Source organism: Xyrauchen texanus, chromosome 5 (genome assembly GCF_025860055.1).
Source record: "Xyrauchen texanus isolate HMW12.3.18 chromosome 5, RBS_HiC_50CHRs, whole genome shotgun sequence".
NCBI lineage: Eukaryota > Metazoa > Chordata > Actinopteri > Cypriniformes > Catostomidae > Xyrauchen > Xyrauchen texanus.
In genome coordinates, this window is record NC_068280.1 from 28,057,819 (window position 1) to 28,083,811 (window position 25,993).

Below are 25,993 nucleotides of genomic sequence, written 5' to 3' on the forward strand. Positions count from 1 at the left end.
TAACATTTAGGAGGTGGAAGAAGGCTTTCCAAACCCTGGAGGTGAACTGGGGCCCCCGGTCCGAGACGATATCCTCTGGCAGGCCGTAGAGACGGAACATACTGAAAGAGGTGTTCGGCGGTTTCAAGAGCGGTGGGCGCTTGGGAAGAGGGATGAGGCGACACGCCTTTGAGAAACGATCCACGACGGTGAGTATGGTTGTGTGTCCTCGGGAACTGGGCAAGTCGGTAACAAAGTCCACTGCTATGTGGGACCAGGGACGCCGAGGTGTAGGCAGGGGCTGAAGAAGTCCGGCCGGTGGCTGCTTAGGGACCTTCACCAAATTGCACCGTCCGCACCTCTTGATGAAGTCAGCGGTGTCCTCAGAAAGTGTCTCCCACCAGAAGCGGTTTCTCAAGAGGCGCGTGGTAGCAGTGATGCCGGGGTGTCTGGAGTTCGGGGCGTCATGTACCCAGCGGAGTACTCTCTCCCGGAGGCTGGGGGGCACGAATGTCCGGTCAGGTGGACACTCGGGAGGAGGCGGAGCGGTGGCACCGGCCTCGGCCATGATGTCCCACTGGACGGGGGCTAGGATAAGCACTGGGGGAACGATGGGTTCGACCGTGGTTTTCTGGGGTTCGACTTCGTACTGCCGGGAGAGTGAGTCGGCCTTGGTGTTCTTGGATCCAGGGAGGTAGGTGATGGTGAAATCGAATCGGGTGAAGAATAAGGCCCATCTGGCTTGTCTGGGGTTGAGGCGCTTGGCTGAGCATAGGTATTTGAGGTTGCGGTGGTCGGTGAGTACCTGGAAAGGGTGCCTGGCCCCCTCCAGCCAGTGTCGCCACTCCGCTTTGATGGCCAGGAGCTCGCGGTTGCCGACGTCATTATTTTGTTCGGCGGCAGTGAGTTTACGGGAATAGAAGGCACAGGGGAATAGTTTTGGGGGGTCGCCCTGGCGCTGGGAGAGCACGGCGCCTATGCCGGTGTTGGAGGCGTCCACTTCTACCACAAACGGGAGGTCAGGGTCTGGGTGATGCAGGATGGTAGCGGTGGTGAATCGCTCCTTAAGTTGGGCTAGGGCTAGGAGGGCTTTGACGGACCAGTGGAGTTTAGTTCGTCCCCCTTTTACCATGGCGGTGAGTGGAGAGGCGATGGCACTGAAGTTCTTGATGAACCTGCGGTAGAAGTTGGCAAAGCCCAGGAAGCATTGGAGCTCCTTCACCGTGGTGGGTTGGGGCCACTCCTGGATGGCCCGTACCTTGTTGTCGTCCATGGCCACTCCTTCGGGGCTAATAACGTACCCCAGGAAGGCTACCGACCTCTGGTGAAACTTGCATTTCTCGGCTTTGGCGTAGAGTTGATGTTGGATTAAGCGCTTGAGCACCGTTCTGACTTGACTCACGTGTTCCTCGAACAAGTCGGAGTAGATCAGGATGTCGTCAATGTAGACTATAAGGCACCGGTTGAGCATGTCCCTGAATACGTCGTTGACGAAGGATTGGAACACGGACGGGCTGTTGGACAATCCGAACGGCATAACCAGATATTCATAGTGGCCGCTGGTGGTGGAAAAGGCGGTCTTCCACTCGTCCCCCTCCCGGATGCAAATCAGATTGTAGGCACTCCTTAGGTCTAGCTTAGTATAGATTTTAGTGGTTCTTAGTTGTTCCACGGCCGCGGGCACTAGGGGCAGGGGGTACCAGAATTTGACAGTGACGTTGTTGAGGCCCCGGTAATCAATACAAGGATGGAGGGAGCCGTCCTTCTTGCCCACGAAGAAGAATCCGGCTGCCGCCGGGGAAGTGGAAGGCCGGATGAACCCCTTGGCTAGCTCCTCCTCGATGTAGGACTTCATGGCCAGGGACTCAGGCTCGGACAGGGGAAAGATTCGGCCACGGGGTGGCGCGGCTCCGGGTTTTAGTTCTATGGCGCAGTCACTTGGCCAGTGGGGCAGAAGAAGGGATGCCTTGGCTTTGCTAAAGGCCTTGCTCAGGTCGGCGTATTCGTGGGGTATCAGTGAGGCGACGTCGGGGTCCTTCTGAACCTTGGTGGCCCCCAAGGTGGGGGGAACCACGGTCCTCAGACATCTAGTCGAGCAGTGCGTCCCCCACTGAGTGATCTGGTTGGTCTGCCAGGAGATTCGTGGGTCGTGGAGTCTGAGCCAGGGGTAGCCGAGGACTACTGGATGGTGGGGGGAGGTGACGACGTTTAGGCGCACGGTCTCAGTGTGCAGAACGCCCACCTGCAGGAGGACGTCGGAGGTGGTGTAGGTCACACGTCCAGTGCCCAGGGGCGACCGTCTAGCGCCGCCACTGTTAATGGAGGAAGGCAAGCCGTTAGGGGAATGTTATGCCGTTTGCAAAACCCTTCGTCAGTGAAGTTGCCCGCTGCACTGGAATCTATCATACCTTGGGTGTTCACGCTGAATGATAAATTACTGAGCTTAACGGGCACTTCAAGACAGTCCCCGATTAAAGAGGAAGAGAGCAGTAAACTCACCCCAGGGCGCCGAGGTTCGGGTGGTCGAGTCGGGCAGTTTGCGCGGATGTGTCTGGCTTGGCCACAATACAGGCAAAGGCGGTTGGTCAGGCAGCGTTCTTTCTCCTCCTGAGTTAGGTGGGCTCGATCGAGTTGCATAGAGGTTACGGGCTGCTGGGGTGCCTGCGCGGGCTGCAAGGTCAATCTGCCCGGACGCCTGGAGCGAATGAGGTTATCCATGCGGATGGCCAGCAAGACGAACTGATCGAGGGAAATCCCCTCATCACGACAGGCCAGCTCAGACTGGAGGTCCGTATTCAGCCCCTGCCGGAAGAGGAGTTTCAGGGTGCTCTCGAGCCAGCCGGTTTGTGTGGCGAGAGTACGGAAAGTGAGGGCGTAATCCGCTGCTGTGCGATTTCCCTGGCGGAGCGCCAGCAGCTGCTCTCCGGCGCTCTTTCCGCTCTCTGGGTGGTCGAACACATCTATCAGGCTTTGCATGAACGAGTCAAATGTAAATTGCATGAACCCCTGATTGGTCCAGACCGCTGTCGCCCAGTCGAGCGCTCGGCCAGTGAGCACCGAGCTGACAAATAGGATCTTGCTTTCATCGGTGGGGTACAGCGTCGGTTGTTGTGAAAGGAAAATCGAGCATTGCATTATGAAGCCCCTGCATTTAGAGGGCGTGCCGTCGAATTTCTCGGGAAGCGCCAGGCGAGGGCTGGCGGAGGAGTGGGGGTTCAGTGCAACCGCGGACGCTAGGTTTGGCGGAGGTGCGGCGGCTGTGGGCACGGGAGCAGGTGCCGGTGGGAGCTGGTGCGAAGCCTGAACGGTGCACATGATCTCTTCTATGACGGATGTGAGTGGTCCGAGCTGGTGTTGTTGGGCAGCCAACAGGTTTGCTTGGGTAGTGAGTTCCTCCGACATACGGGCAATCACCACTGGATCGATGGGTGGCGAAGTCTTCTGTGACGAGGACTCAGGCTGGTTAGGATCCATATGCGGTTTATTGGGAAAATGTCAACTCAGGTCGTACAGGCAGGGTCAGCAAACAGTCAGACAGAGAGAGAGGAGGACAGGCAGGCTCGTAACTTGAACAGGCAGTGGGTCAGGGCAGGCAGCGAACGATCGTCAAACGGTAAACAGGCGGAATAAACTAGGCAGGCGGCAAACTATCGAGGTCGGGAGAATAGGCTAGGTTGGTACACGAGATAAACAAGACTAAAGGGTAGAACGCTCAGTAATGTGGCCGGGGCTAACAAGACTTCACGAGGAAGGAATTCACAGGCATGGTTTAAGTAGACAGGGGTAATGAGAGGCAGCTGGGAACAATCAAGGCAGTTAGTACTCGGGCGAGTACGATCGCTGCAGGCCAGGGAGGGAGACGCCCTCGTCGGTGTTCGTGACATGATGTGCGGCATGCCGTGAATGTCAGCTGGTGAACCCACCATCCACCCCAAAAGCACAATTGCACCCCCTTCTGCTGATTGAGGTAGTGGCATGTAGCCATCCCTACCAATTGCCCGAGCACAAAAAAAAAAATTGTTCGGGCAGAATTGGATGCACGAGGAATCCCACAGTAATTGGCCCAGCTTGGTTGTTCTGGTTCCCAAGAGGGATGCGTCTGTACGGTTCTGTGTGGATTATAGAAAAGTCAACATTGTATCTAAATTTGATGCCTACCCAAAGCCTCGAGTTGGTTGATCAGTTGGGCACTGCTCAATTTTATTCTACAATGGATTTGACAAAGGGTTATTGGCAGATCTCCTTGAAACCAATAGCCTTAAAAAAAGGCTTTCTGCAAACCGTTCGGATTACATAAATTTGTGACACTACGTTAGAATTGTTTGGGGCCCTGGCTACATTTCAGTGCCTCATGGACCGAATCCTCAGACCGCATTTGGCTTACGCCACTGCCTATTTTAATTATATCATCATTTACAGCAATGATTGGCAGCAGCACATGCAGCATCTGAGGGCGGTTATGAGGTCGCTGCGACGGGCGGGACTCACAGCAAATCCCAAGAGGTGCACGATTGGGCGGGTGGAGGTATGTTATCTGGGGTTCCACTTGGGCCATGGGCAGGTGCATCACCAAATTGACAAGACTGCTTTTACATTCACCTGATTTCTCTCTCCCTTTTGTGTTGCAGATGGACACTTCAGACAGAGGACTGGGGGCTGTGCTCTCACAGGTGGTGGAGGGGGAGGAGCGCCCAGTGCTGCACATTAGCCACAAGCTCTCGCTGAGGGAGACTAAGTAAGGCACAGTTGAAAAGGAATGTCTTGCCATCGATTGGGCGGTCCTCACTCTCTGGTACTACCTGTTGCGGTAGGCCTTCACTCTCTGCTCAGATCATGCCCCACTCCAATGGCTCCACCACATGAAAGATACCAACACGCGGATCACCCATTGGTATCTGGCCCTTCAGCCGTTCAAGGTGGTCCACAGGCTGGGAGTGCAGATGGCTGTCGCTGACTTCCTGTCTAGAAATGGGGGGGAGTGGTAGACAGGCCATTGCCAATGGGAGAGAGAGTCTGGGTCCAGAGACTGTTTGTGAAGCTAATATGTTGTTATTATAAATCTGACGTGTATGTGTGAAACTGTAAGCGCTCAGAGCTATCCATTAAAAACGCTTACCTGTGAGTGAAGAAACCCGTTCTCTGTGTCCTCCTACCCTCCTGACAGTGAAGTTTGTTACAATACATTATCAGACAGGCCTGCACTGCAATTTAAAAAAAGGTAAAATTAAAATCATGCCTATGACCATAGCTTATCACTAGTCTTCCCTTTCCCCTGGGGACAAGTGGCATGGCATGTCACTTTTACTTTAGACTATGCCTCAGAGCTGCAGGAGAAAACACCACCTGAAGTGAAAGGGAAGATTGCAAAGTGGGTTCCAACAAATGCTCACGAAATGTACACATTCCTGCTGGCAGTGCTCCTAATGGGAATTGTGAAAACGTTTTTGAGTACAGACCCCATGCTCCTAACACCATTTTTGGGACTTTGTTTTCCCAGGACCACTTCCTTCGGCTCCAAATCCCTACACTTCTCCAACAATGTGATGGCAAACATCAACGATCCCTTGCAAAAAATCAGAAACATATTCACTGCTTTCACATCATCCTTTCGTCACATCTTTGTGCCCTACAGAGATCTGTCTGTCAAAAAGCTGCTGCTGAAATTCAAGGGTAAGCTGGCATTTTGCCAATTCATACCAACATAACGCTACAGATTTGGGGTAAACATTTTTGTGCTCACCGATTACGTGCAGGACATGATCATATACACATCCAGCACTATGAAAGCCTTTGAATACCTGGGTCCATTTTCAAGACATTTCTGGCCCCATACTTGAAAAAGGGTAACATCCTGTTCATGAACAACTGATACAGTAGTCCCACACTGTTCCAGCACCTCCTGTCCCTGGATACAGGAGCTTGTGAGACTGTACGAATCAACAGGAATGGAATTCCAACATTCACCTGCAAAATGACAAAGGGCCAGGTTGAATGTAAAGAAAATGGAACACAACTGGCAGTGAGATGGCATTACAAGAGGGATGTTCACCTTCTTAACACGGTCCATCCATCCACCATGTTAGCCACCAGAAAAGTCGATCATATCACCAGAGAAAGAAAGATTAAGCCTCTCTGTGTGCTGAAATATAACTAAAAGATGGGGGCAGTAGACAAGGCTGACATGATGAAAGGCTTTCTTCATTGTACCAGAAAAACTACCAAATGGTTCAAGAAAGTTTTCTTTCACCTCCTTGACACTGCAGTACTGAACAGCCTCATTGTCCAACGCCAACTTATGGGTGAGAAATTTGCACATCAGACTAAGTACAACTTGTGATTTACATATAAATACACAAATAAAGACTTTATTTGTATCATTTTAATACTTTTTTCATGTAAATTAAATGACTGCATTTAAACTGAACTAAAATCATTTAAAAAAAAAACAATGACCTTGCTGTCATATTCCACACTCCTCAATTCCCACCCAAGTTCTCCGTTATCAATAGGAAAATTCATCACATCCCTGCAGTTCAGGATGAACCTGATGAGAGGACAGCTAGAAGTGCACTGCACACCTCTGTGTCCATCCAAAGCAGGCCGTCCTGCCTGGGACACTCTTGCGTCTGACAGCTAGGCATTTCCCCTCCGAAGTCCCTCAGACAGCTTCCCAGGGCAGCAGGACCAGGCGGCACTGCTATGTCTTTCTATCCAGCACTTACTGGACAAAGCATAGGCGCCTCACCAAATTCATGTGTGTGGCATGCAACACTCCCTTGTGCATTGCCCCATGTTTTGAGGAGTACTACACACTGAAGCATTACTGAGAAATGTGAAATAAAATAAGAACATTTTAATTAATAGTTGTTATTGTTGTTATGACATTTGTATTAGTTATTGTTATATTTCAATTGTTATTTTAAATTGTGTATTTTTTCCTTGTAATTGGTATATTATCAATGAAATGTGTGCATTGTGGGCTTTTGTTTACCACACATGCAATGTAATTGAATGTTATGCATGCTATTTAGTAGCTGTCATGGTTATGTTGCTTGTATTTATTAAATATGTATGCTTTTATTCATTATATTGATATTTATTACAAAAATATTATCTATAAACAAATGCATGTAAAAAGCATAGATCAATAGATACAATTAAATAAAATCTAATTTTAGATTTTTCTTTATATATATATATATTTTTTTTATATTTATAGCATGCAGTTTATCAAGAATAATGATTGATCAAACCAGACACATTTTCATTTGGCATTTTAATTCCACATTTCAAAGTACAGTAACTGTCATTGAAACAAGATGTCAGATCACTGAAATATAAATAACAGAAAAATACAAACATTATATATATACACACACACACTAAAGAACATGCAGGTTTCCAATTCAATTTTGGTAAAAAAATTAAAAAAAACACTATTGTCACACTTATAATAATTGTTAATAATATAAAGAGGTCAGCTCTGGGATGAAAAGAATTACCAGTAAACATAAGCAATGAGGATATTTGGTACCAAATAAAGTGCAGGATACCAAATAAATTGAGGTATAACATCATATTTACAAGTCATTTCTAACAATAGGATAAGTGGTAATAATTTAGAGTAAAGCTCTGGAGTAGAATATACCATAATAACTGCAATGCTGACCTGTGGCACAAGGATTTACAAGCTATATTTAACAATAGAACAGTTCAGCATTGTGACGGAATGAAAGTAGAATTTTTGGTACTAGTTAATGTGCAATATCAAGTATCAGAGGTATGAAATAGGATTTACAAACTATAATAGAATCATTAAGCACTGACGGAATGAAATAAGCCAATACTAAAGTCACGGTAAGTAGAATATTTTATACCAGATAATGTGCAGATAAAGTATTAGATGTATAATCCAGGATGTACAAGCTATATTTAAAAATAGAATAGTTAAGCACTGTAACAATGAAATAAGCAGCAAATTGTATATTAAACAATTGGGATCTTTGGTATCAAAGAATGTGCAGGATAACAGGTATAAAAGGACAAACCATCCCATATTCATCCAAGGAGCTGCCCTCAAGGCAGGGTCACGAGAGAAAAGAAAAAAAAAAAGAGCAATTTCCACAGTGAACAGTGTGGTTTGGGTGAGTGTAGTCTGACACTTTTAGCAGGCTTTTTTAGGGGTCTTGATGTTACTGACTGCCAGATAAAGAAAGGGTTCCAGTTGTCAGTGATGCTGGGGTGTCAGTAGTCAGCCTAGGTTTAAGGGGTCGGCTGTGGGTCCCTCTAAGCTGTGCGGCGCCTTTTTCCACCTTCACGTTCAGATGCTCCTTTCAGGTAACGCGTAACGTTAACCTGGATCGCCTCATCAGTGGCATCCTGGGTTGCCAGGTTCTTCCAGATGGCTCCTGTAGAAAATAAAGATCTGTCATTCCATTTGAATGGCATAAGGTCATACACATCTACTTAAATATAAAAAAAATATCCAACTTACTTTGAACAATGGTCTTCAGGAACATGTCTCTAAAACATGCTTTATCCCCTACACCAGTCCAGGTTGTATTGATGGAAAGGTGATTAGAGAAGATACTCTGAAGCACAGTTGTCTTTAGGTCCCTCCCACATTTGATTGCCAAAAACCGAAGCTGAAAATAAAATAAAAAACTTGTTACAAATTACATTTCTCTGAAGCTTCTCATAAATTTAAAATATGACAGGCTGTGGATTCAGACTGTAGAATATGCAGTGTACAATCTTAATTTTACTTTTTAGATTACCCTATGGCGTTATAAACGAAATTGGCACACTTACAAATCGTTGCTGGAGCTCTTTATCCTGCCTCAAACTGTTGTCAAGCAACGCCAAATTTTCCTGGGTGTCTAGGGGGGAGTAACAGATCCCCTGGCAGGGATAACTCTCCAACAGACACATTGGCACTGAAATGTTGCAGCATAGCGTCCATTTTGTTGTCCATGCTACGCACAACATCGCCAAACTCTCCAAGACGTCGCAGCATTAGGGTCTGATCTGCACCTACACGGGTTCCCAGAATAAAAGAATAAAGTAGTCAGTCCTGGTCCTTCAACTACTAAACTATGACATTTATATCTAGGTCTACTACATGTACAGGTGGCCCCAGTGGGAATTAAACCAACAACCACAGGTGTTGTTTGCAAGTTGTACCTGATTGCCCAGTGCGAGCAAACGTCTTCAACACTGTCCCAACTTGCTTCACCTGCTCTATAGGTGAGCCGCTGTCACCTGGGAAGTAACAATATATTGATTAGCAATACACTAAATATAATAGTAATATAATATAACCACAATTATCATACCAGTAACTTTCCCTGTAATTTCTATCCACAGTATGTTATGCATGGCATACAAGTTCATAATGAAGAACCCTTATGATAACATCAATTTCATTTTTTTTCTTTGAAGCAGAATATTTGTTTGTAAAAGGGGAGGAAAAAGAAAATAATGAAATATTGGTATACAGATTTTGGTTGATATATCATACTGTACAGTGAAATTTGCTATTGTTATATCCCTACTCACCTGAAGGACGGATAGATCAGGCAAATCTCCAGTCAGGCCTTTGTAGTGCGCTCCTTTGAATAACATAAAACTTTCATGAGTGGGAAGTTGCATATCCACAGGTATTTTAATTCAAACATGCAACATATTGTAATAAATCTACAATATTCAGCCTTTACCTTACACCCTAGGTTGTTTCTCTACACTTTTATTATATTAAATACTTATTTATATAGCTTGCTCACTGTATAATCATGATAGCCTAATACTTATAACACAAGATTGCATCTTAAACGAATGACTGAGTTGAAAACTTGAATAAGAACAAATTTTACCCGGAGGGGACCAGCTAGGGAAACTTACCTGCCTACAATAACTGTTTTCATTTGAGTTACATTAAACATGAATAACCTTAGCCATCGGGCTATTAAAGTAACAAGCCAATAACTGCGGTCTTATCAATTCTAGCTTCACCATACACTCAAACTGTGAGGTTTCTCCGTTTTCCTCATGGACCTGTAACACAATGCCCTGACAGTGACTTCACCTGTGCCCTGATCTTTATTAGAAACTGAGAGGAGAGCAAGTTAATATAATTGATATTACAATTATCACAAAAATTAACAAACAGTCTGCTTTAAAACTAAGAAAAAACAAGCTTCTATACTAACGATACATTAAAAATAAACACGTGGCGAACTAGCTTAGCCGCTATCTGCCGGCACACCACATTAGATTAAAATACTTACCCTTGTAGTTGTGCAGATAACTTGATATGTAGAATTTAAAGCCCTTGTCCCTCTTGCTTGTCGGATCAGGGGACCAGGCATCAACAATGCGATGAACATCGCTGACGCTAATTTTTGGAAGATCATGGAGACATCGAGTAAAAACAGACATTTTGGGCGACGCGCAAGTAAACCGTAAAAAGATATGCTGACTTCTGGCGACAGCAGAAGTTCGTCACTACGCTTGTGCACGTAGGCTATTCAGTACTCCACAGTTCAGTCTTTGTAATGTGTTTTAGCAATACATTTAACATTTATAATGTGTTTAGATTTTTTTTTTATTGCCTTTACAGGGACTTTAACACTTTCTTAAACATTTGTACTGGTCATAATTTCAAATGAATCCCTTACCTGTAAAAGGTAAAATAACTAAAAAAAAAAAATCGAGGTTGGAAAAAATGTAAATACATAAACTAAATTTCTGCGCAACTGCGAAACCAGAGGATAATTTAGCTTTTTCATCGAGTTTATCCTTCACGTCAAAACGGGGATTTTCATGTTTATGATAGATATCACCATGGTTGCAAATTAATAAAAAAATATATAAAGTATACCCAAGATTTTGGCCATGTTGCAGATGTCTTTCACTGTTCACTGATACAGGCATTGGTGAAAAGTCTAACTTCATCAATTTATTCTGCTAAATTGTTCATACCATGAATTAAATATCTATTTTAAAACCTAATCAGAATCAGAAAGATATTTATTGCCAAGTAAGTTTTACAAAAGGAATTATTTTTGGTTTATTGGTGCATGTCTCAAATGTGCATCAATCAAAGAAATGTAGGCTAAACAATTTAAGTGCATAAAATAATTCAATATATTTTACATATATTACTGTATAATCACTTCAGAGTTTCAAAGTAATTTAAATGTAATTTCCTAAACCTTACCTTATCATGGAATCAAGAGTCAAGACTATGTTATAAACCCTAATGGCTTTGGAGCAAAAAATAATAATAGCCAACATGGCTGGTCGATTTTGAGAGTCTAAGCTGTCCTTGTATTTCAAAGAGGCTTGCCGCCAGCCGGCAGCGGTCGATTAGCCCGAGGCAACCGCCAGAGAAAATGAAGCAGGCGGCCCGCCAGTTTTTCGCGGGCGGCATCTCGCAAGAAATGGGAGTGACGAATTCGGCGGCAAACGTTTCATCCCCGCCAGTGGGACGCACCTATAGCCGACAGCTTAGGGTCGGCAGCAAAAAGAAGCCGTGCGGACATTTTTTGCTATCTGGGATACTCTAGTAACACATTTGAGCATCTAATGGTGATGGAAGGAAACAGTGTGACTATGTTACGATTCCTGGTTGTCTGCCCAGTGTTTCTTGTGTCACCTCTCATGAACTACAATTCCCACAATTCCCGGCCCTCATCACTGCCAGCACTCAATCATTGTTCTCACCTGTTTGTCGTTTGATCATCACGCTCCCTGTGTATTTAAACCCTGTTTGTTCCCCAGTCATTGTAGATCGTTGTTTGTAGATGTCTGGTATTTGATGTTTCACCCCGTTCACCCTGTTCGTGTTCCCTGGACGTTTTCATGTTTTGGTTTAATTTTTCCCATCGTGGATGTTTCCTTTGTTCCAGTCTGTTTTGTTTTCACTTTGTTCAGTAAAGACCCGCGTTTAGATCCGCACTCCTCGTCTGCCTCCTCCTACTTACGTTACAGACTATTACTGCATTACAAATGTCAAACATAGTACCACATGCCAACACAAAAAAACTAAATGGCTTCAAACTTTTTTAATTGTTCAGCTAATTGTCACCCTCTGTTGGAATATGAGCATAGTTGAGCCAAACCCATCTAACACAAGACAGATAATAATCCAAGAGTCCCGATTTCAGTCATAACTCAATTTTGTAAAATGTGTATTTAGAGCATTTTGCCTTTACATTAAAGTATATTGCTGATGAATTTCATATCATTCTACTTTCAGTTGCAACACATTCCTAATATTAGCATTAGAATATAGACAATACCTCACACAATAGCATTTGATCAAAGTGAACATGATAAAACATTAGATCACACGTGCAATATGCCCATAACATTATGATAAATACAGATCATAAACATATTATTAATGCGTTTATCATGGTCTACGTGTGTTTTCAAACAATTTTGTGAGTTCTCAATCAAAAAAGACTTAAAATGTACTCACCAGTAGCAATCCTGTAATGCGTTGGTAGAAAAGTTGCATGTATGAGCGAAATTCAAAGCCCCAGAAAATCAAATAAATAAATGTCAATATAAACCATTAATTAAACATTTATAATTCTTTATACATGTTTTAAACCAATTACCTACATTCTGTCCTCCAGCTTCCAGCGAGACGAGTCAGCGGTGAACCGACATGTGACTGCCCAGTGTCATGTGACAAGCTTGATGCATCGCAATGGAGTTAAAAATTTTATGGGTTGTATAATAACTGCCGCAAAGAAAATCACACTGGGGGATCAGTTAAATCATTTAGGATTTACGTGCGAAATGGTTAAAGTTGAAGTGCCAGATTTGAAAAGTTTTAAGTGTCGATTTGTGGTTGTACTGTGAAAATGAATTAAAGTACAAAAGTTAAATGTGTAATATAAGTTTGTGTCTGAAGTTTTATCTATGTGAATATCATTTTACAAATTTGTGACTACTTGTCTGCACTGTGAATTCAGAACACAAGCTTTGAATTATTGTTTGTGAGTGCAGATTGCAACATTCAACTTCAAATTTGTATTTTACAAGTTTTCACATCGATACTGTTAGTATAAATATCAAATTACAAGTACAAATATTTACTGTACAAGTTCTCAAATCCAAATATGCAAGCTCTCGAGTTTTGCTACTTATTTAGCTTCAGAGTAAGAGAGGGATAGTGCTAGCCCTTATTTGTATAGTGGAACATTATCTCTGTCATGAGGAGGACATTGATCAGATAAATGTCCTGCAGAAGTCAACAGTCCATCACAATTTCAAGTGTGCAGCACACAGACTGCAGGACCAACATGACCCCATTTATACAAGTTTCTGCTTTCATGCTGCTAATGTCTACATTAACATCGGCGGTGAGAAATACACCATTTGACTGTCACTGTAATAGCAAATTTGTTATACTACTTTTTAGATAATTGTCTTTTCACCCTTTGTTAACCTTATGCAGTTGAGAGGGGACTACTCACCACCACAAGACACATGTTACTCAAACGACGGGTTTGTAAGTATGCATGCGATATAAGTATGTCTGCTGTCCATTTTAGGTAATAATCTTCCATTTTAAATGTTCATGGTAACAGTCAGCGATTTATATATGCTCACACTCCATCCCCTCTTCCTTAGGGGACATACTGCCCAACCACATGTGGAGTCGCCGATTACTTACAGAGGTACAAGCCTGACATCGACAGAAAGCTGGAACATATGGAACAGGATTTGAAGGAAATCGCCAATCTTACCAAAGGAGCACAGGACAAAGTTTTCTATCTAAAAGACTCAGAAACACAAGCACAAAAACAAGCACCAGGTAGCACAACTGATTATTCATAGTGGGTTTTAGTTAATGAGTGTGTACAGAGGTTACCCTGGTCTTCGGTCATATTTCAAATAGATTTTGGATGTTGGCCCAGGATTAATGCAGGTTTCTGTTCTTTGAAATATTAGGTTCCTAATGCAAGATAGTACAGGACATAAAGGTAGCCTCCGCTCTGACCTGTGCTCCCGAAACTTTCCAGAGAGAATTCTTTGTCCAAATAAGTTCTTTTTACTTTTAGTGTGTATATATATAGTGTGTTTGGACGCACTTTCTATTTGGTGTATTTAGATATTATGAACTAAAATACACATGTACAATACAATACAATTTACTTATTGTGTAACTACATGCTGTTCTGCAAAATGCTCATATTTGCTGCACTATTGAGGCTGAGGTACAGGTAAAAAATATATATATTTTTTAATTTTATATATATATATATATATATATATATATATATATATATATATATATATATATATAAATAATGTAATATATATATATATATATATATATATATATATATATATATATATATATATATATATATATATAATTTATTTTAAATGAAACTTCATTTGAGCTCCACAAGGTTAATCTTCGTCTTTTTGTCAGATACATACATCAAGAAATCCTCTAGCATGCTGGATGATATTTTGCGATTTGAGAAGAGCATTGTCGCTCAGGAAGATCAAATATAGTAAGCACAATTTTTTTTATATACTGCTCATCTTAATTTTGGTCCAGTTAGATTTTTAGTTGTAATTTATCAGTTCTGTTTGTATTTGTATTTTATTCCCCTCTTTTCAGTCAACTACAGACAAACCTACAGGATAATGAGAGAAGAATAACCGATCTGAAGCAGATGTCTCTCCAGCTGGATCAGATGTGCAAAGAGCCATGCAAAGACACTGTGGAGATTCAGACAGTCACAGGCAAAGGTAAAAACCCTTCTAGATGTTCAATCATTTGGAATGATTCAAGCATCTTTGTGACGACTGGCAAACTGAAATTAATTTAGAGTATGCAGATGAAGTATCCATGTATAATCTTTCCCCAGATTGTCAGGACATTGCAAACAAAGGTGGTAAGGTCAGTGGGCTCTACTATGTGAAACCAGCAAGGGCTTCTGAAGCATTTCTGGTCTACTGTGAGATAGACAGCTTTGGACGGGGATGGACTGTACTTCAGAGGGTATGTAGGCAACAAACATGTAAAGTGACATGATTTTCGTTGACATTTTTTTAACCTTACAGATGAATGACACTGACTCACAAATGTTGAATGTGTGTAACTTTATTAATCAATCAAAATGTATCTGTTTTTCAGAGACGGGATGGTAGCGTTGACTTCAACAGAAACTGGATTCAGTATAAGGAAGGCTTTGGGTATCTCTCACCAAATGATAGAACAGAGTTCTGGCTGGGGAATGAGAAGATGCACCTGTTGTCTGTTCAGTCCAGCGTGCCTTACGTGCTGAGGATAGAGCTAGTCGATTGGGAAGGCAACAAAAAGTAAAGAGTCACACGCTTTGTTCTGTAACCATAATGGATTCCAGCCAAGTAGCATTGCATAACCTCTTCAATTAGATCAAACATGTCGCTGAACATTAGGGTACACAGCAATCAATGAATAGGCATAAAACTGGTTTTGAATAGTGTTTGTCACTAATTCAGTCATATTTGTCTTGTAAAACTTGCTTTCTCAGGTATGCCGATTATTCCACATTCAAAATTGGACCAGAAATTGATGCATATCGTTTGACGTATGCATATTACTCTGGTGGAGATGCCGGTGATGCTTTTGATGGTTTTGACTTTGGCGTTGACCCCAGTGACAAATTCTACACGTCTCACAATGGCATGCAGTTCAGTACACCTGACAAAGACAATGACAAGTTCCATGATCACTGTGCCTTGCAGGAAGGCTCTGGCTGGTGGATGAACCACTGCCATGCTGCTCATCTCAATGGAAAATATTACAGGGGTAAAACCCTACACCATTAAGCTGTGTTTAATACATGAATTATGTGGGATGGTTAGATATACTTATTAACTATATATGTCAATGGAAAGTAACTGTTGACTGTTTTCTTTTTTATTATTTTATAATCTAACAAAAGACAGGTTTGTGGAGTTACACTGTTGACTCAAAATCTTAAACCAAATCACAATTTTGGTCTTGGCTAATATCAGTATAATGAATGCAGGAATCTCTTTGCCGATGTTTCTTTCTTCACAGATGGCAAGTACACAGAGAAGGACACACAATTCGGATACGACAACGGAATTATCTGGGCCACATGGCACAGTCGCTGGTATTCTCTGAAGGAGACCACCATGAAGATAATTCCAGTCAACAGAATCGGAGCTGGAGGGCAGCAATCTGGTGTCAAGCAGTTTGAAGGCTTGGCAGACATGTAAAGACCAAACCAATTATGCTCCCATTATTCTGAGCTATTACTTTGTTGTTGTGAAGCTAAAGTTGAAATACATTGGAATGACAAGGGCATGACATTTTCAAGTTAGTGTAAACATCTGTCTGTTGGTTTCTGATATATTCCATTTTGTCATTTTTTATATGACAACCTAATTGTTTTCCATCTATTCCAATTATGTTTGCAAAACACATTATCTTTGAACAAAAATCATGATGTTAAATTTGATTCTCTTTAAATTGCATCTGACAATGAATACAAATCTCTACCTTTTTTAATGAAGGTATGCTGTAGGCATTCTGTGAGCACTGACAATTTAGGCCTAGGTAAGGGTAAAATCAAAATAGTAAGGCTATGCAAAAAAAAAGGTACACAAACAGAACATAAAAATAAGGAATGTGTGAAAGAGAATGGTGTAAAAGAAAATTATTCCTGATTAAAAAGCATATAAGAGTGTTTTAAAAACATTTTTCTTTGGTTGTTCTGAATATAATCAATAAGAAAAATATTGACTCATTATATTAGCCATTTTTTATTTTTTGCAAATTTAAGACCCATGTGCCCTTTGATATGCGAGCGTAGGAGTTTGCTGGTGTATGTTTGTTATTCAGGTTTTGTGTGGGTGCGTTAACCTTTGTGTCGGAGCAGTGCTCAACATGATCAATAAGTCAATATTGCCCCACTTTTACCCTGATAGAGCACTACCATGGGGTCAACTAGGCTGCACTCCAAACTCTGTTCCCTGATGCAAGACAATTTCATAATCTGTGCTGTGGTACATGTATCGATAAAAACCAAGTTAGCTATTTCAGTGGAGGAAACTAGTTGTTACTCTTAAAAGAATAGTTCACCCAAAAACGATTTTTAATGATAAAATGATAACTTTTACTGTCACAAACACGTATGACTTCTTTCCTCAGAACACAAATGAAGATATAATGTTTGTTTGTCTATAAAATGCAAGTGAATAGTGACCAATCTTTCAAGCTCCAAAAAGGACATAATGGCAAACAAATGTAATCCATACAACTCTGCAGTCTTCTTGGATCAACTATGATTTTGAGCTCAATACACTTCATCATGCTTGACGTATTGTTACGAGTTGTTTTGGGATATTTTTAAAATGTGTGGTCACCAAAAGCCTGCACTATGTTCTATCTGGGCAGGATTTCAAAACTTAGTTAAACTTTGGTTTGTTCTCACACAAAACCAATCATATAGCTTAAGATATGGATTAAACCAATCGCCATATGGATTACCTTTATGTACTTTTTGAAGCTTAAAAGTTTTGGACCACACTGACTTGCATTATATGGATTTAAACCATCAAATCGCTTTTAAAATATCTTTGTGTCCCGCAGATGTCATAGATCATGTCGCAACACCCAGTAAGTTTGCATCATGACGTCACAGCATTTGTTCGCAAGAAAAAGTTTGCACAACAATTACATTCTCAATTTTCTACATTAGAATGCAGAACATTATAAATCTGAACAACCTTCTACTTCTGTGAATTAGGGTAGGATCCATTACATAATTAGCTTTTTTTCTGCATGTATGCTATTCATTTTAAAACTAGATACATTAATTGATGATCAGATCAACATGGACACCATTTGTTTTTTGAATTCCAGAGCTCTTTATTGCCACAGCAGGTAATACAACACACTTTTACAAACAACATAAATGCTAATTGCTTTCCATCAGCTTTTGCTGTGAACAGACCAAAAATGTTTTGAATATCAGAAGTAGAGTTTCCTTGGAAACATGTACATCCATCACTAATAAAGCTAAAATGTAAAAACGTATGTATACAGTAAATGAGAAAAAAGAAAACAAACATTGTTTTATCTAGCACTCTCATGTGCACACGGAGTATTGTATCCTGATGGCAAATAGTGATCAGATCCAAAATAGAATGGATGATTTCCTGCCGTTCATAATGAATAGTTAGATGGACTGGTCACATACAATTCGTAAATAGTTGGCAAATGGTGTTTGGAATTGACAGTGAAGGAACCCTTATTTCCATGTATACAACTGTAATTTACTTTTTTTTATATATATAAATGGGCAGATAGAACCAAAATGTAACATCTTATGGTAAGTCCACTGACCATTTCACTTCAATTGTGGACATGCTATTTATGTATGCTGCAAGCAGACAATGTCAGAACAAAAACAGATGAAATACAGAAATCTAAAATCTTTTTCTCTTCAGGATAACAGGTTTCCAATTAACTGGGTGGGATTCTTCAGTCTGAAAGAAAAAAAAATGTCAGTCAATGAAACTTTTTGATGAGAGAATCCTTCATTTGACAAGTTAAGCTGAAGTGTGTAACTTTTTTAGTGTTAATATACTTTCTCATATCCCATCATAATATGCAGAGACATAAAGACATTGTTTGAACAGCACAAAATTGATTAAACCAATGTGTGCGTGAATATTGGGGAAAGCTGTTTGAAAACAAGCGTTTCCTTTTACAATTTATTTTGGTGGTGATAGTGACATTACACATTTCAACTTTAAATGAACACCCCAAAATATTGGCCAGTTTCATTAACAAAAACACATTAAAGCAAATATTTTTGACCATCTAGAACATACAGGAGTTCTGAGAAGTCTTTAGGAGGATTATAAACTCACAATACACTATCCATCATAAACATTTAACACTGAATGAATTTCATTTTTGCAGTCTTTGTTAAAATTACATTGTGTCTTGATCATTATTATTAGTTTTCTGTTAGCATAAGTAGTGAAATTAGATTTTCTTACAGCCGTGTCATCCTCTTTGTAGACTTTAATGGTTTTGTCAGCCTCTGCGGTTATTAGCCGACTCTCAGACTGATCAAATAAACATGCAAAGATCCCTGACTCGCTATCCAGAGAACCAGGCTGCACCGCAGCATGAATCCTCTGGAAGTTATAGCCAGTTCTCCAATCCCACATGTGAATAGTGCCGTTATCAGCTGATATGATTGATGGACATAAGGGAGGATAGACAGAAAGAGAGGAAATAAAGCTGAGCGTAGAATAAATGGAACACAAATGATGAAATCTGTATCCAAAAGAGTCTTGTTCCAATGAACTCCAAAAGATAAAACTCCAAAGACTCCATGTACAACTAGATACTACTGTAGAACATTTCTAGCAAGACTGACTCTGTAATGTAACAGTAGGAAATAATATTTCACCTCCTGACACAAGTACTCCATCTGAATTGACAGCAAGTGTGTTGATAATGGCATTATGTCATGAAAGATTCTGGATAAAGTTCCCATCAGGAAATTTCCACTGTTTAATATTGTCTGGAGAGCCAGAAGCAAAGGTGTACCTGTAAAAAAAGAAAACCAGACTTTAGAAAGACAGGAATACAGTGAAATAGATCTACCTGACTTGGATGCCTTCAATTAGTTTATTCTGGGATGTAGCACCAATGCTCTGACAGATTTCTTGTGGTTTGTAAGTGTGGCTCTCGTCTTTCCAGCAATCAGATCCCAGAGTCTAATGGTGGTATCATGACTGCCTGAAAAAGGAATGTATGGCATGTCAACAAAAACACCAGACAATTCCTTGGAATATAGCGAGAAAATAGAATAAAAGTGTTTAATAATGCTTCAGATCTAAAGGCAGAGTCCAAATAAAATGTATACTTACCAGTAATCACCTGTGGCTCAGCATTCTGACATTTGACTGTAGCCACAGTGTTAGTGTGTCCAGAAAGGGTGTGGACATTTGCTTTGGTCCGGATATCCTAAACCTACCACATACATTTACCATTTTTGTACAGCAGGTCCATCATAATTAACCATCATCAAGACCATTAAACAAAGTTGGTGTCTTGACAGCTTACTCTCGCTGTGGCATCTCGACTGCAGGTCACCAGCACGTCAATAGTAGGGTGAAGGTCAAGGTCATAAACTGCACTCAGATGACCGTGATAGTGTCTTATAACCTGAGGACAACACAAAACATGTTCATAATAGCAGCCTGCATAACCAGAGGAGGAATGCATCAACACATTCATTTTATATACTTGCACAGAAAGATGGCTTCAAGGACACTTTGAATAATAGTCTGTTTTTATTCTGTACAGTTTAATATATGCCTATGTTTTGAAAGTAAAACTCAATACAAGTACCAGTGAAATTATTCTTGATATCAATTTCAATTTATCACAGCAAAATGTGCTGGTCACCATAATATTTGCATTGTATGGACCTACAGAGCTGAGACATTCTTCTAAAAATCTTTGTTTTTGCTCAGCAGAAGAAAGCAAGCCATACACATCTGGGATGGCATGAGGGTGAGTAAATGTTGAGAGAATTTTTATTTTTGGTTGAACTATCCCTTTAAGGCTAAAATTTATAAAAACTATTCCAATAAGTTATTAATGGAGCATTTTAATGCTTGAAGTAGCTCATAAACCAACAACAACTTTAAGTATTCCTGGGGACTCCTAAATCTCTGAGAGTGCATCACAAATTATCCAAAAAATGGCTGCAGTCATGTCAATTTATTAGAATACTAATTATTAGACACTGACTTTTTAAAAATTAAAGATATTCAGCTGCATTTACAATGAAATATGCTAATGTTCATAGCAAATTAAGAAAATTATCAAATCAACACTGGCATTTTCTACAATCTGACAAAAGGCTTCCTGTCTTTCAGGATCCCCCTTTTATAGCATTTAAAAGAAGGCACAATTTTAGAGACTATCTGGTTAAATCTGAACTAATACTTTCTTCAGCTGAAACAAACTACTGTGGCACATGTACACAGTATTGTACAAACATGTATTGCGGAACATCGTAGTACTATAAAATGTAGAAATATGAATTACCATTTAGCAGCACATTTTATAGAATATAATCATCCAGTGGCATCATTCACTACATAGGAATTGATAAGGTGTCGCTACCAAGAAGAGGTGGTTTAACTTTAATTAAAACAATAAGCATTCTAGATACGTACATTAAATAGAATTAAACTGTTTTTTATTAATGAGAAAATGGAATCTGTAGTTGCTTGTATACATCTTGAATTGATGGTGCCGCATGATTTATAATGTTGATTTTGAATGAAAATCTTTATTTCCTTTTTTTTTATTATTATTATTATTAGAAAATTGAATCTTCTATTGTTTGTATAGGTCTTGAAATCTGAAATCTCAGTATCAGCCGATGCCGATTCCAATACGATAGCAGCATTTTTTTTTCATAATAAGTTTAGAATATCTACGCCTCACTTTTTATACTTAAAGAAACACAAACCTCTAACTACACATCATTTCAATATAAATGTCTAACCTATTAAGAAAACCTTTATGGTTAACTAGCAGCAAAATCAACAGTAATTCCAGTCTAAGTCTTCAGTAGAAAAGCCAGTTTCCTTTGCACAAATATTTCAACTTGTACCTGGAATTTAAAGGATTCAAAACATTTTAATTATTATTATTTAGTTGTAAGATATCAGTCAAAAACCCTCAGGCTTTTATAGTGATGCCCAGAACACTCCAGGATGTCATATAGGTGCCTATATGTAGGCTAGTTTACATTAGTTTAATTAAATTCTTATTAAACTTCTGGTAAAATGCTCCTCTGGTGCCATTCTAAATGCATATGATTTGTGAACCGAACTATTGAGTATCTACATTTGAGATGTCGTTTGCGAGTAGCGATCAAATCTGAAAATAGCCACGACCACCTTACTAGCCTACGTGTGCTATGTATGTATGTCAACAGAGCAGCGGCATTCCCTTAAATGCACTGAGCATGCATCCTGTATATTTACTTATTTGTATCAGATTTGGATCGGCTTGTTGGACCAATACCCGATCCATCTAAAAACGTCAGTTTCAGAGTTGATACCGATCCAGGTATCAGATCGATGCATCCCACCTATTTAGTATATTTCTTGAATTGATGGTTAAGAGTATATTTAGAACATTTGCATTAGTGAGGTGAGAGCACAGAGCGAATGCACTGGTACTGCTGAAAAACTGTACCGTTACATCTTTAGTATCGCCTTAGTACTGGCACTTTTGACATCCCTAGATTACACAAAAGATGGTACCTTGTTATATTCCAAATCCCAGCACTTAACCTGTTTGTCCTCCCCGCACGAGAAGAGGTAAGGGCTGCGTGTGCTGACAGCCACCCCTCTCACCGTGCTGATGTGACCCATCAGAGACAACTTCAGCTTACCGCTGGCAAGATCCCAGATCTGTCATTACAGAACAAACACTTAACACTAGCCACTCACTAATTTACACTGTATAAAATATTGGTAATAAGTTAAAACAGAAAACATTCTGTGACATGTTGATGACACTCCTGAACATGCACCCGAGTCTCTAACAGTGGATGTAGCCTTGTACTGAAATGAAACCAATCAATTATCTCAAGTCACACAGCTAACCTTTATAGTTCTGTCTGCTGATCCAGTCACAAACCACTGGTTACCAGGTTCCACTGCTATAGACCTGACCCATCCTAGATGCCCACTGATGACCTGAGAGACACAACCAGATGACATACTTTTCCAACATACAACATAATGCAAAGTACAGTGAAAATCTTCTTTTCTTAACTGCGATATGAACAGGCTTGCACATGGAGCAAGACAAGAGCACTCACTCTATAGAGTTTCCATGGCGGATGCCCTTGAGGTTTGGGCATTGTAGGAGCCTTTCTAGCCACCAGTGTAGAATTATTGGTGCCTCCTTCCAGAAGAGACTGCAAGAGAAGAAAAATTATGCAATAAATGTTATCTTTGAAAAAACATTGTACATAACTTGCAACAGCAACCCTCTTTGTATTAAGCTTGAAAATCCGTGGTGCAATTTGTGAAGTTAAAATCACTGAAATATAAAACAACATGTGTGGGATTGTCAGGGACTGACAATAGAGTTAAAATTTAGGAAACAAACTTTTGAGAAACAGAATCAGAGTTGAGCAGATGGGAGGTGCTCACCAGTGCGTGCTGTGGAGGTTGAGATCTCTCTACACCTCCTGCATGTCTGTGGATATCTCCCACACTGGCTGCAGTTTGACTGGCATCCTCCCTACAGAGCAGAGAATAAAACTTGTAATTTGAAATGTATGAATCTACAACTTACACATCCAAACGATCCATTAAAAAAAAAGAACTGCAGAGATACTGTTAAGGGATTTAATTTTCTCTTGAACTGCCGGTTTACCGATTAAAATAGGAACGGAACACTTCTAATTTTATTTATTTTAAATCTGAATAAGATTAACGAGGAAATGAGAGGCTTGACGTGACCAACACATGGTTGTGTTTGGTTAAGTACCTTCCTCGAGAGGGAGGAAGGGCCAGAGCTATGGAGTGAACACCTGCTTCACTAGGCATCTTCTGCATCTGTGTGTCTGCAGTGAGGAGCACTCCTAATGACATTACTGTGCAACCTTATAACACCTTTGAAGAATATATGATTACATGCAATTAATTTCAATGTTTAGCATCTAGGTTCTCCAGCTGAAGAGCGGCGTAGTTTTTCTGTCAGTTAAAACAGGGCAGGGTTTTGTTAAAAATTGCAGGAATGGCTGGTTATAGTCAGAGAACAGTGCAGGATAGTCTTAGAAGTTTAGAATAGGTTCAAAATCAGAAATCAATCAACAATGGTTGCAATGTCATCATTTTTTAACAATGCTAGTTTAAATATCATTTTAATGTTCATATACACACACACATACATTCTGTACATCGTAGTACATCCTATTCTGAGCTACTGGCCTTACTGGGCCAGCAGAAAAAATCCTTACACAAAGCCCTGAAAGGACTATAAAGGCTATCAGTCTTACCTGGCGCAGATGGGTAGAGATGAGTTCCTGTCATAAGGTAATCTGAATTTGTGTCTGCAGGAATTAGGGGAAACATTTATAGGCATGAAAGAGCAATAAACTTATGTGTAAAGTTTATGACTGTCTTCAGATATTTTTTTTTCCTTCTCCCAATTTGGAATGTCCAATTTCCTCTAAGGCCTCACACCTCAATCCAGGTAGTGAGGACAAATCTGAGACCTTCAACCCATGCATTTTATCACGTGGCTCGTTGAGCTCATTACCACAGAGAAATAGCGTGTGTGGAGGCCCACGCCATCCATCTACGCACAACTCACCACGAGCCCCACCAAGAGCAAACCACATTATAGTGACCATGAGGAGGTTACCCCTGTGACTCTACCCTCCCTAGCAATCAGCCAGTTTGGTTGCTTAGAACACCTGGCAGAAGTCGCTCAGCACGCCCTGGGATTCTAACTCGTGAATTCCAGGGGTGGTAGCCAGCGCCTTTGCCAGTGAGCTACCCAGATAAATAAAAAAAAACTATAATTAAAACATTAGACACCATGATTTGGTTTGTTAGAAGAAAAAAAACACAAAAAAAAACCAGACTCACCAGAGAGAGGGTATCCCGGCTGGCCATATGAGTCAGAGGTGTGGAGTGGCCCTTTATCTCTACACTCCTTCAACATGGGCATGTGTAACACAGGTCCGTATTCGGTCCTCATCTTCGCTGCCATCTTCATCTTGTGGCTAAGGGACATGCAATACCTTAAGTGTTTATTTATTAATAATTTAGCAAATGCTTTTTATTCACAATGACTTATTGTGGTTGGTTGACTTATTACAGGTTCAGAATTTAAGTTTCATTATCAAGCAACCAAATAGAGTTAGATAGCTACAGCCTTTCAGTTACTAGCCCAGTGGTACACCACCTGGTTTAACAAAGCCTGCAAGGTTCGTTGGCTACATTACATTGCCATAATTACAGCCCATAAAACGCAGGTCCTTCTGGAATACTACTCAGAGCGGAGTGTGTGTTTACCTCTTCTCGTCCAGCGATATTGATTTGGCATGATCCGACACAAACACATCATGAGTCCTCTTTAGAGAGCGAAAAACTAGCGTGTGCACTGAGTGCTTCTGTACATCCTACAGGGAGAGAACACACACAGTCAATAGCAAATGCTCCGATCAGTCAGGCAGAAATGTGTGGTAAACTTGTGCATTTAAACCCAGATGCACACATGTGATGAAAATTTGAAACACGCAGCACTTATTCACAAAGACTTATTCACTGTTCTCAGTGCGGATTATCCATCTGTAGTAGTCGAAAAATAAATAAATAATATACATACCTCTGTCATTTTTGTTTTAACTTCTAACAACACAACAACGGTGATCAAACTGAACAATAAATACTTTACAAAACACGAAACAAGAATGATGAACCGGACGTGAAATACAAGACTTCCGGGCGCGTCTTTCTAGCTAGTCAGTCCACTTTCGGGCAGAGTAGACCTAAGAGGATGGAACAAGGTGATAAGAACACAAAATATTTGTTTAATTTAGAAAACGGAATTGTGAAGTACCATCTATGCGTAAACTCATGATTAATAATAGAGTATGTGAAAACAATAAAGAAATTGTTGAATATGTTACTCAGTTTTATAAAAATATTTACACTTCAGATCCTTATAATGACATAACAGATTAATTTTTTATTAGAATTTTTGATACAACAAAGAAAATAGATGAAGAATTTTAATTATTTTGTGACAAAAATATTAAATTGGAAGAGATTCAAGACTGTATTATGGGATTAAAAGATAATAAATTTCCAGGGGCTGGTTTTTCAAAAGGTTTAATCCAGATAAAACTGATCCGGATTTAGTAATCCTTTTTTTTTGCGATCCGTGATCACG

General features: G+C 40.6%; 1 protein-coding gene, 1 long non-coding RNA gene and 1 pseudogene across 3 annotated transcripts; 1 reads left to right on the forward strand and 2 right to left on the reverse strand.

Moving 5' to 3' along the window:
- Nucleotides 1-7,252: 7,252 nt before the first annotated feature.
- Nucleotides 7,253-13,044, reverse strand: LOC127643931 (uncharacterized). Of its 2 annotated transcripts, none has more exons than XR_007970600.1 (6): nucleotides 12,610-13,044; nucleotides 9,538-12,474; nucleotides 9,163-9,240; nucleotides 8,791-9,012; nucleotides 8,474-8,624; nucleotides 7,253-8,387 (listed from the first exon to the last, which is right to left on the reverse strand). It is a non-coding gene; the product is annotated as an uncharacterized LOC127643931 (long non-coding RNA). The 2 variants fall into 2 exon arrangements; XR_007970601.1 differs by having other exon boundaries at nucleotides 12,606-13,044.
- Nucleotides 13,045-13,176: 132 nt separating this feature from the next.
- On the forward strand, nucleotides 13,177-16,723 carry LOC127643923 (fibrinogen gamma chain-like). Its single transcript, XM_052126875.1, has 9 exons — nucleotides 13,177-13,355; nucleotides 13,451-13,504; nucleotides 13,627-13,810; nucleotides 14,435-14,519; nucleotides 14,630-14,760; nucleotides 14,880-15,013; nucleotides 15,149-15,333; nucleotides 15,528-15,805; nucleotides 16,061-16,723. The coding sequence occupies exons 1-9, from the start codon at nucleotides 13,230-13,232 to the stop codon at nucleotides 16,240-16,242; spliced, it is 1,359 nt and encodes a 452-aa protein (XP_051982835.1). The 5' UTR covers nucleotides 13,177-13,229; the 3' UTR covers nucleotides 16,243-16,723.
- Nucleotides 16,724-16,862: 139 nt separating this feature from the next.
- LOC127643929 (pleiotropic regulator 1-like) lies at nucleotides 16,863-25,511 on the reverse strand (annotated as a pseudogene).
- Nucleotides 25,512-25,993: the final 482 nt, after the last annotated feature.

Coding starts and splice junctions, on each gene's coding strand:
- LOC127643923 (XM_052126875.1), top strand. CDS start 13,230: ATGTCCTGCAGAAGTCAACAGTCCATCACAATTTCAAGTGTGCAGCAC. Junction 13,811..14,434: donor AGCACAAAAACAAGCACCAG/GTAGCACAACTG, acceptor TCTTTTTGTCAG/ATACATACATCAAGAAATCC. Junction 15,014..15,148: donor GATGGACTGTACTTCAGAGG/GTATGTAGGCAA, acceptor TCTGTTTTTCAG/AGACGGGATGGTAGCGTTGA.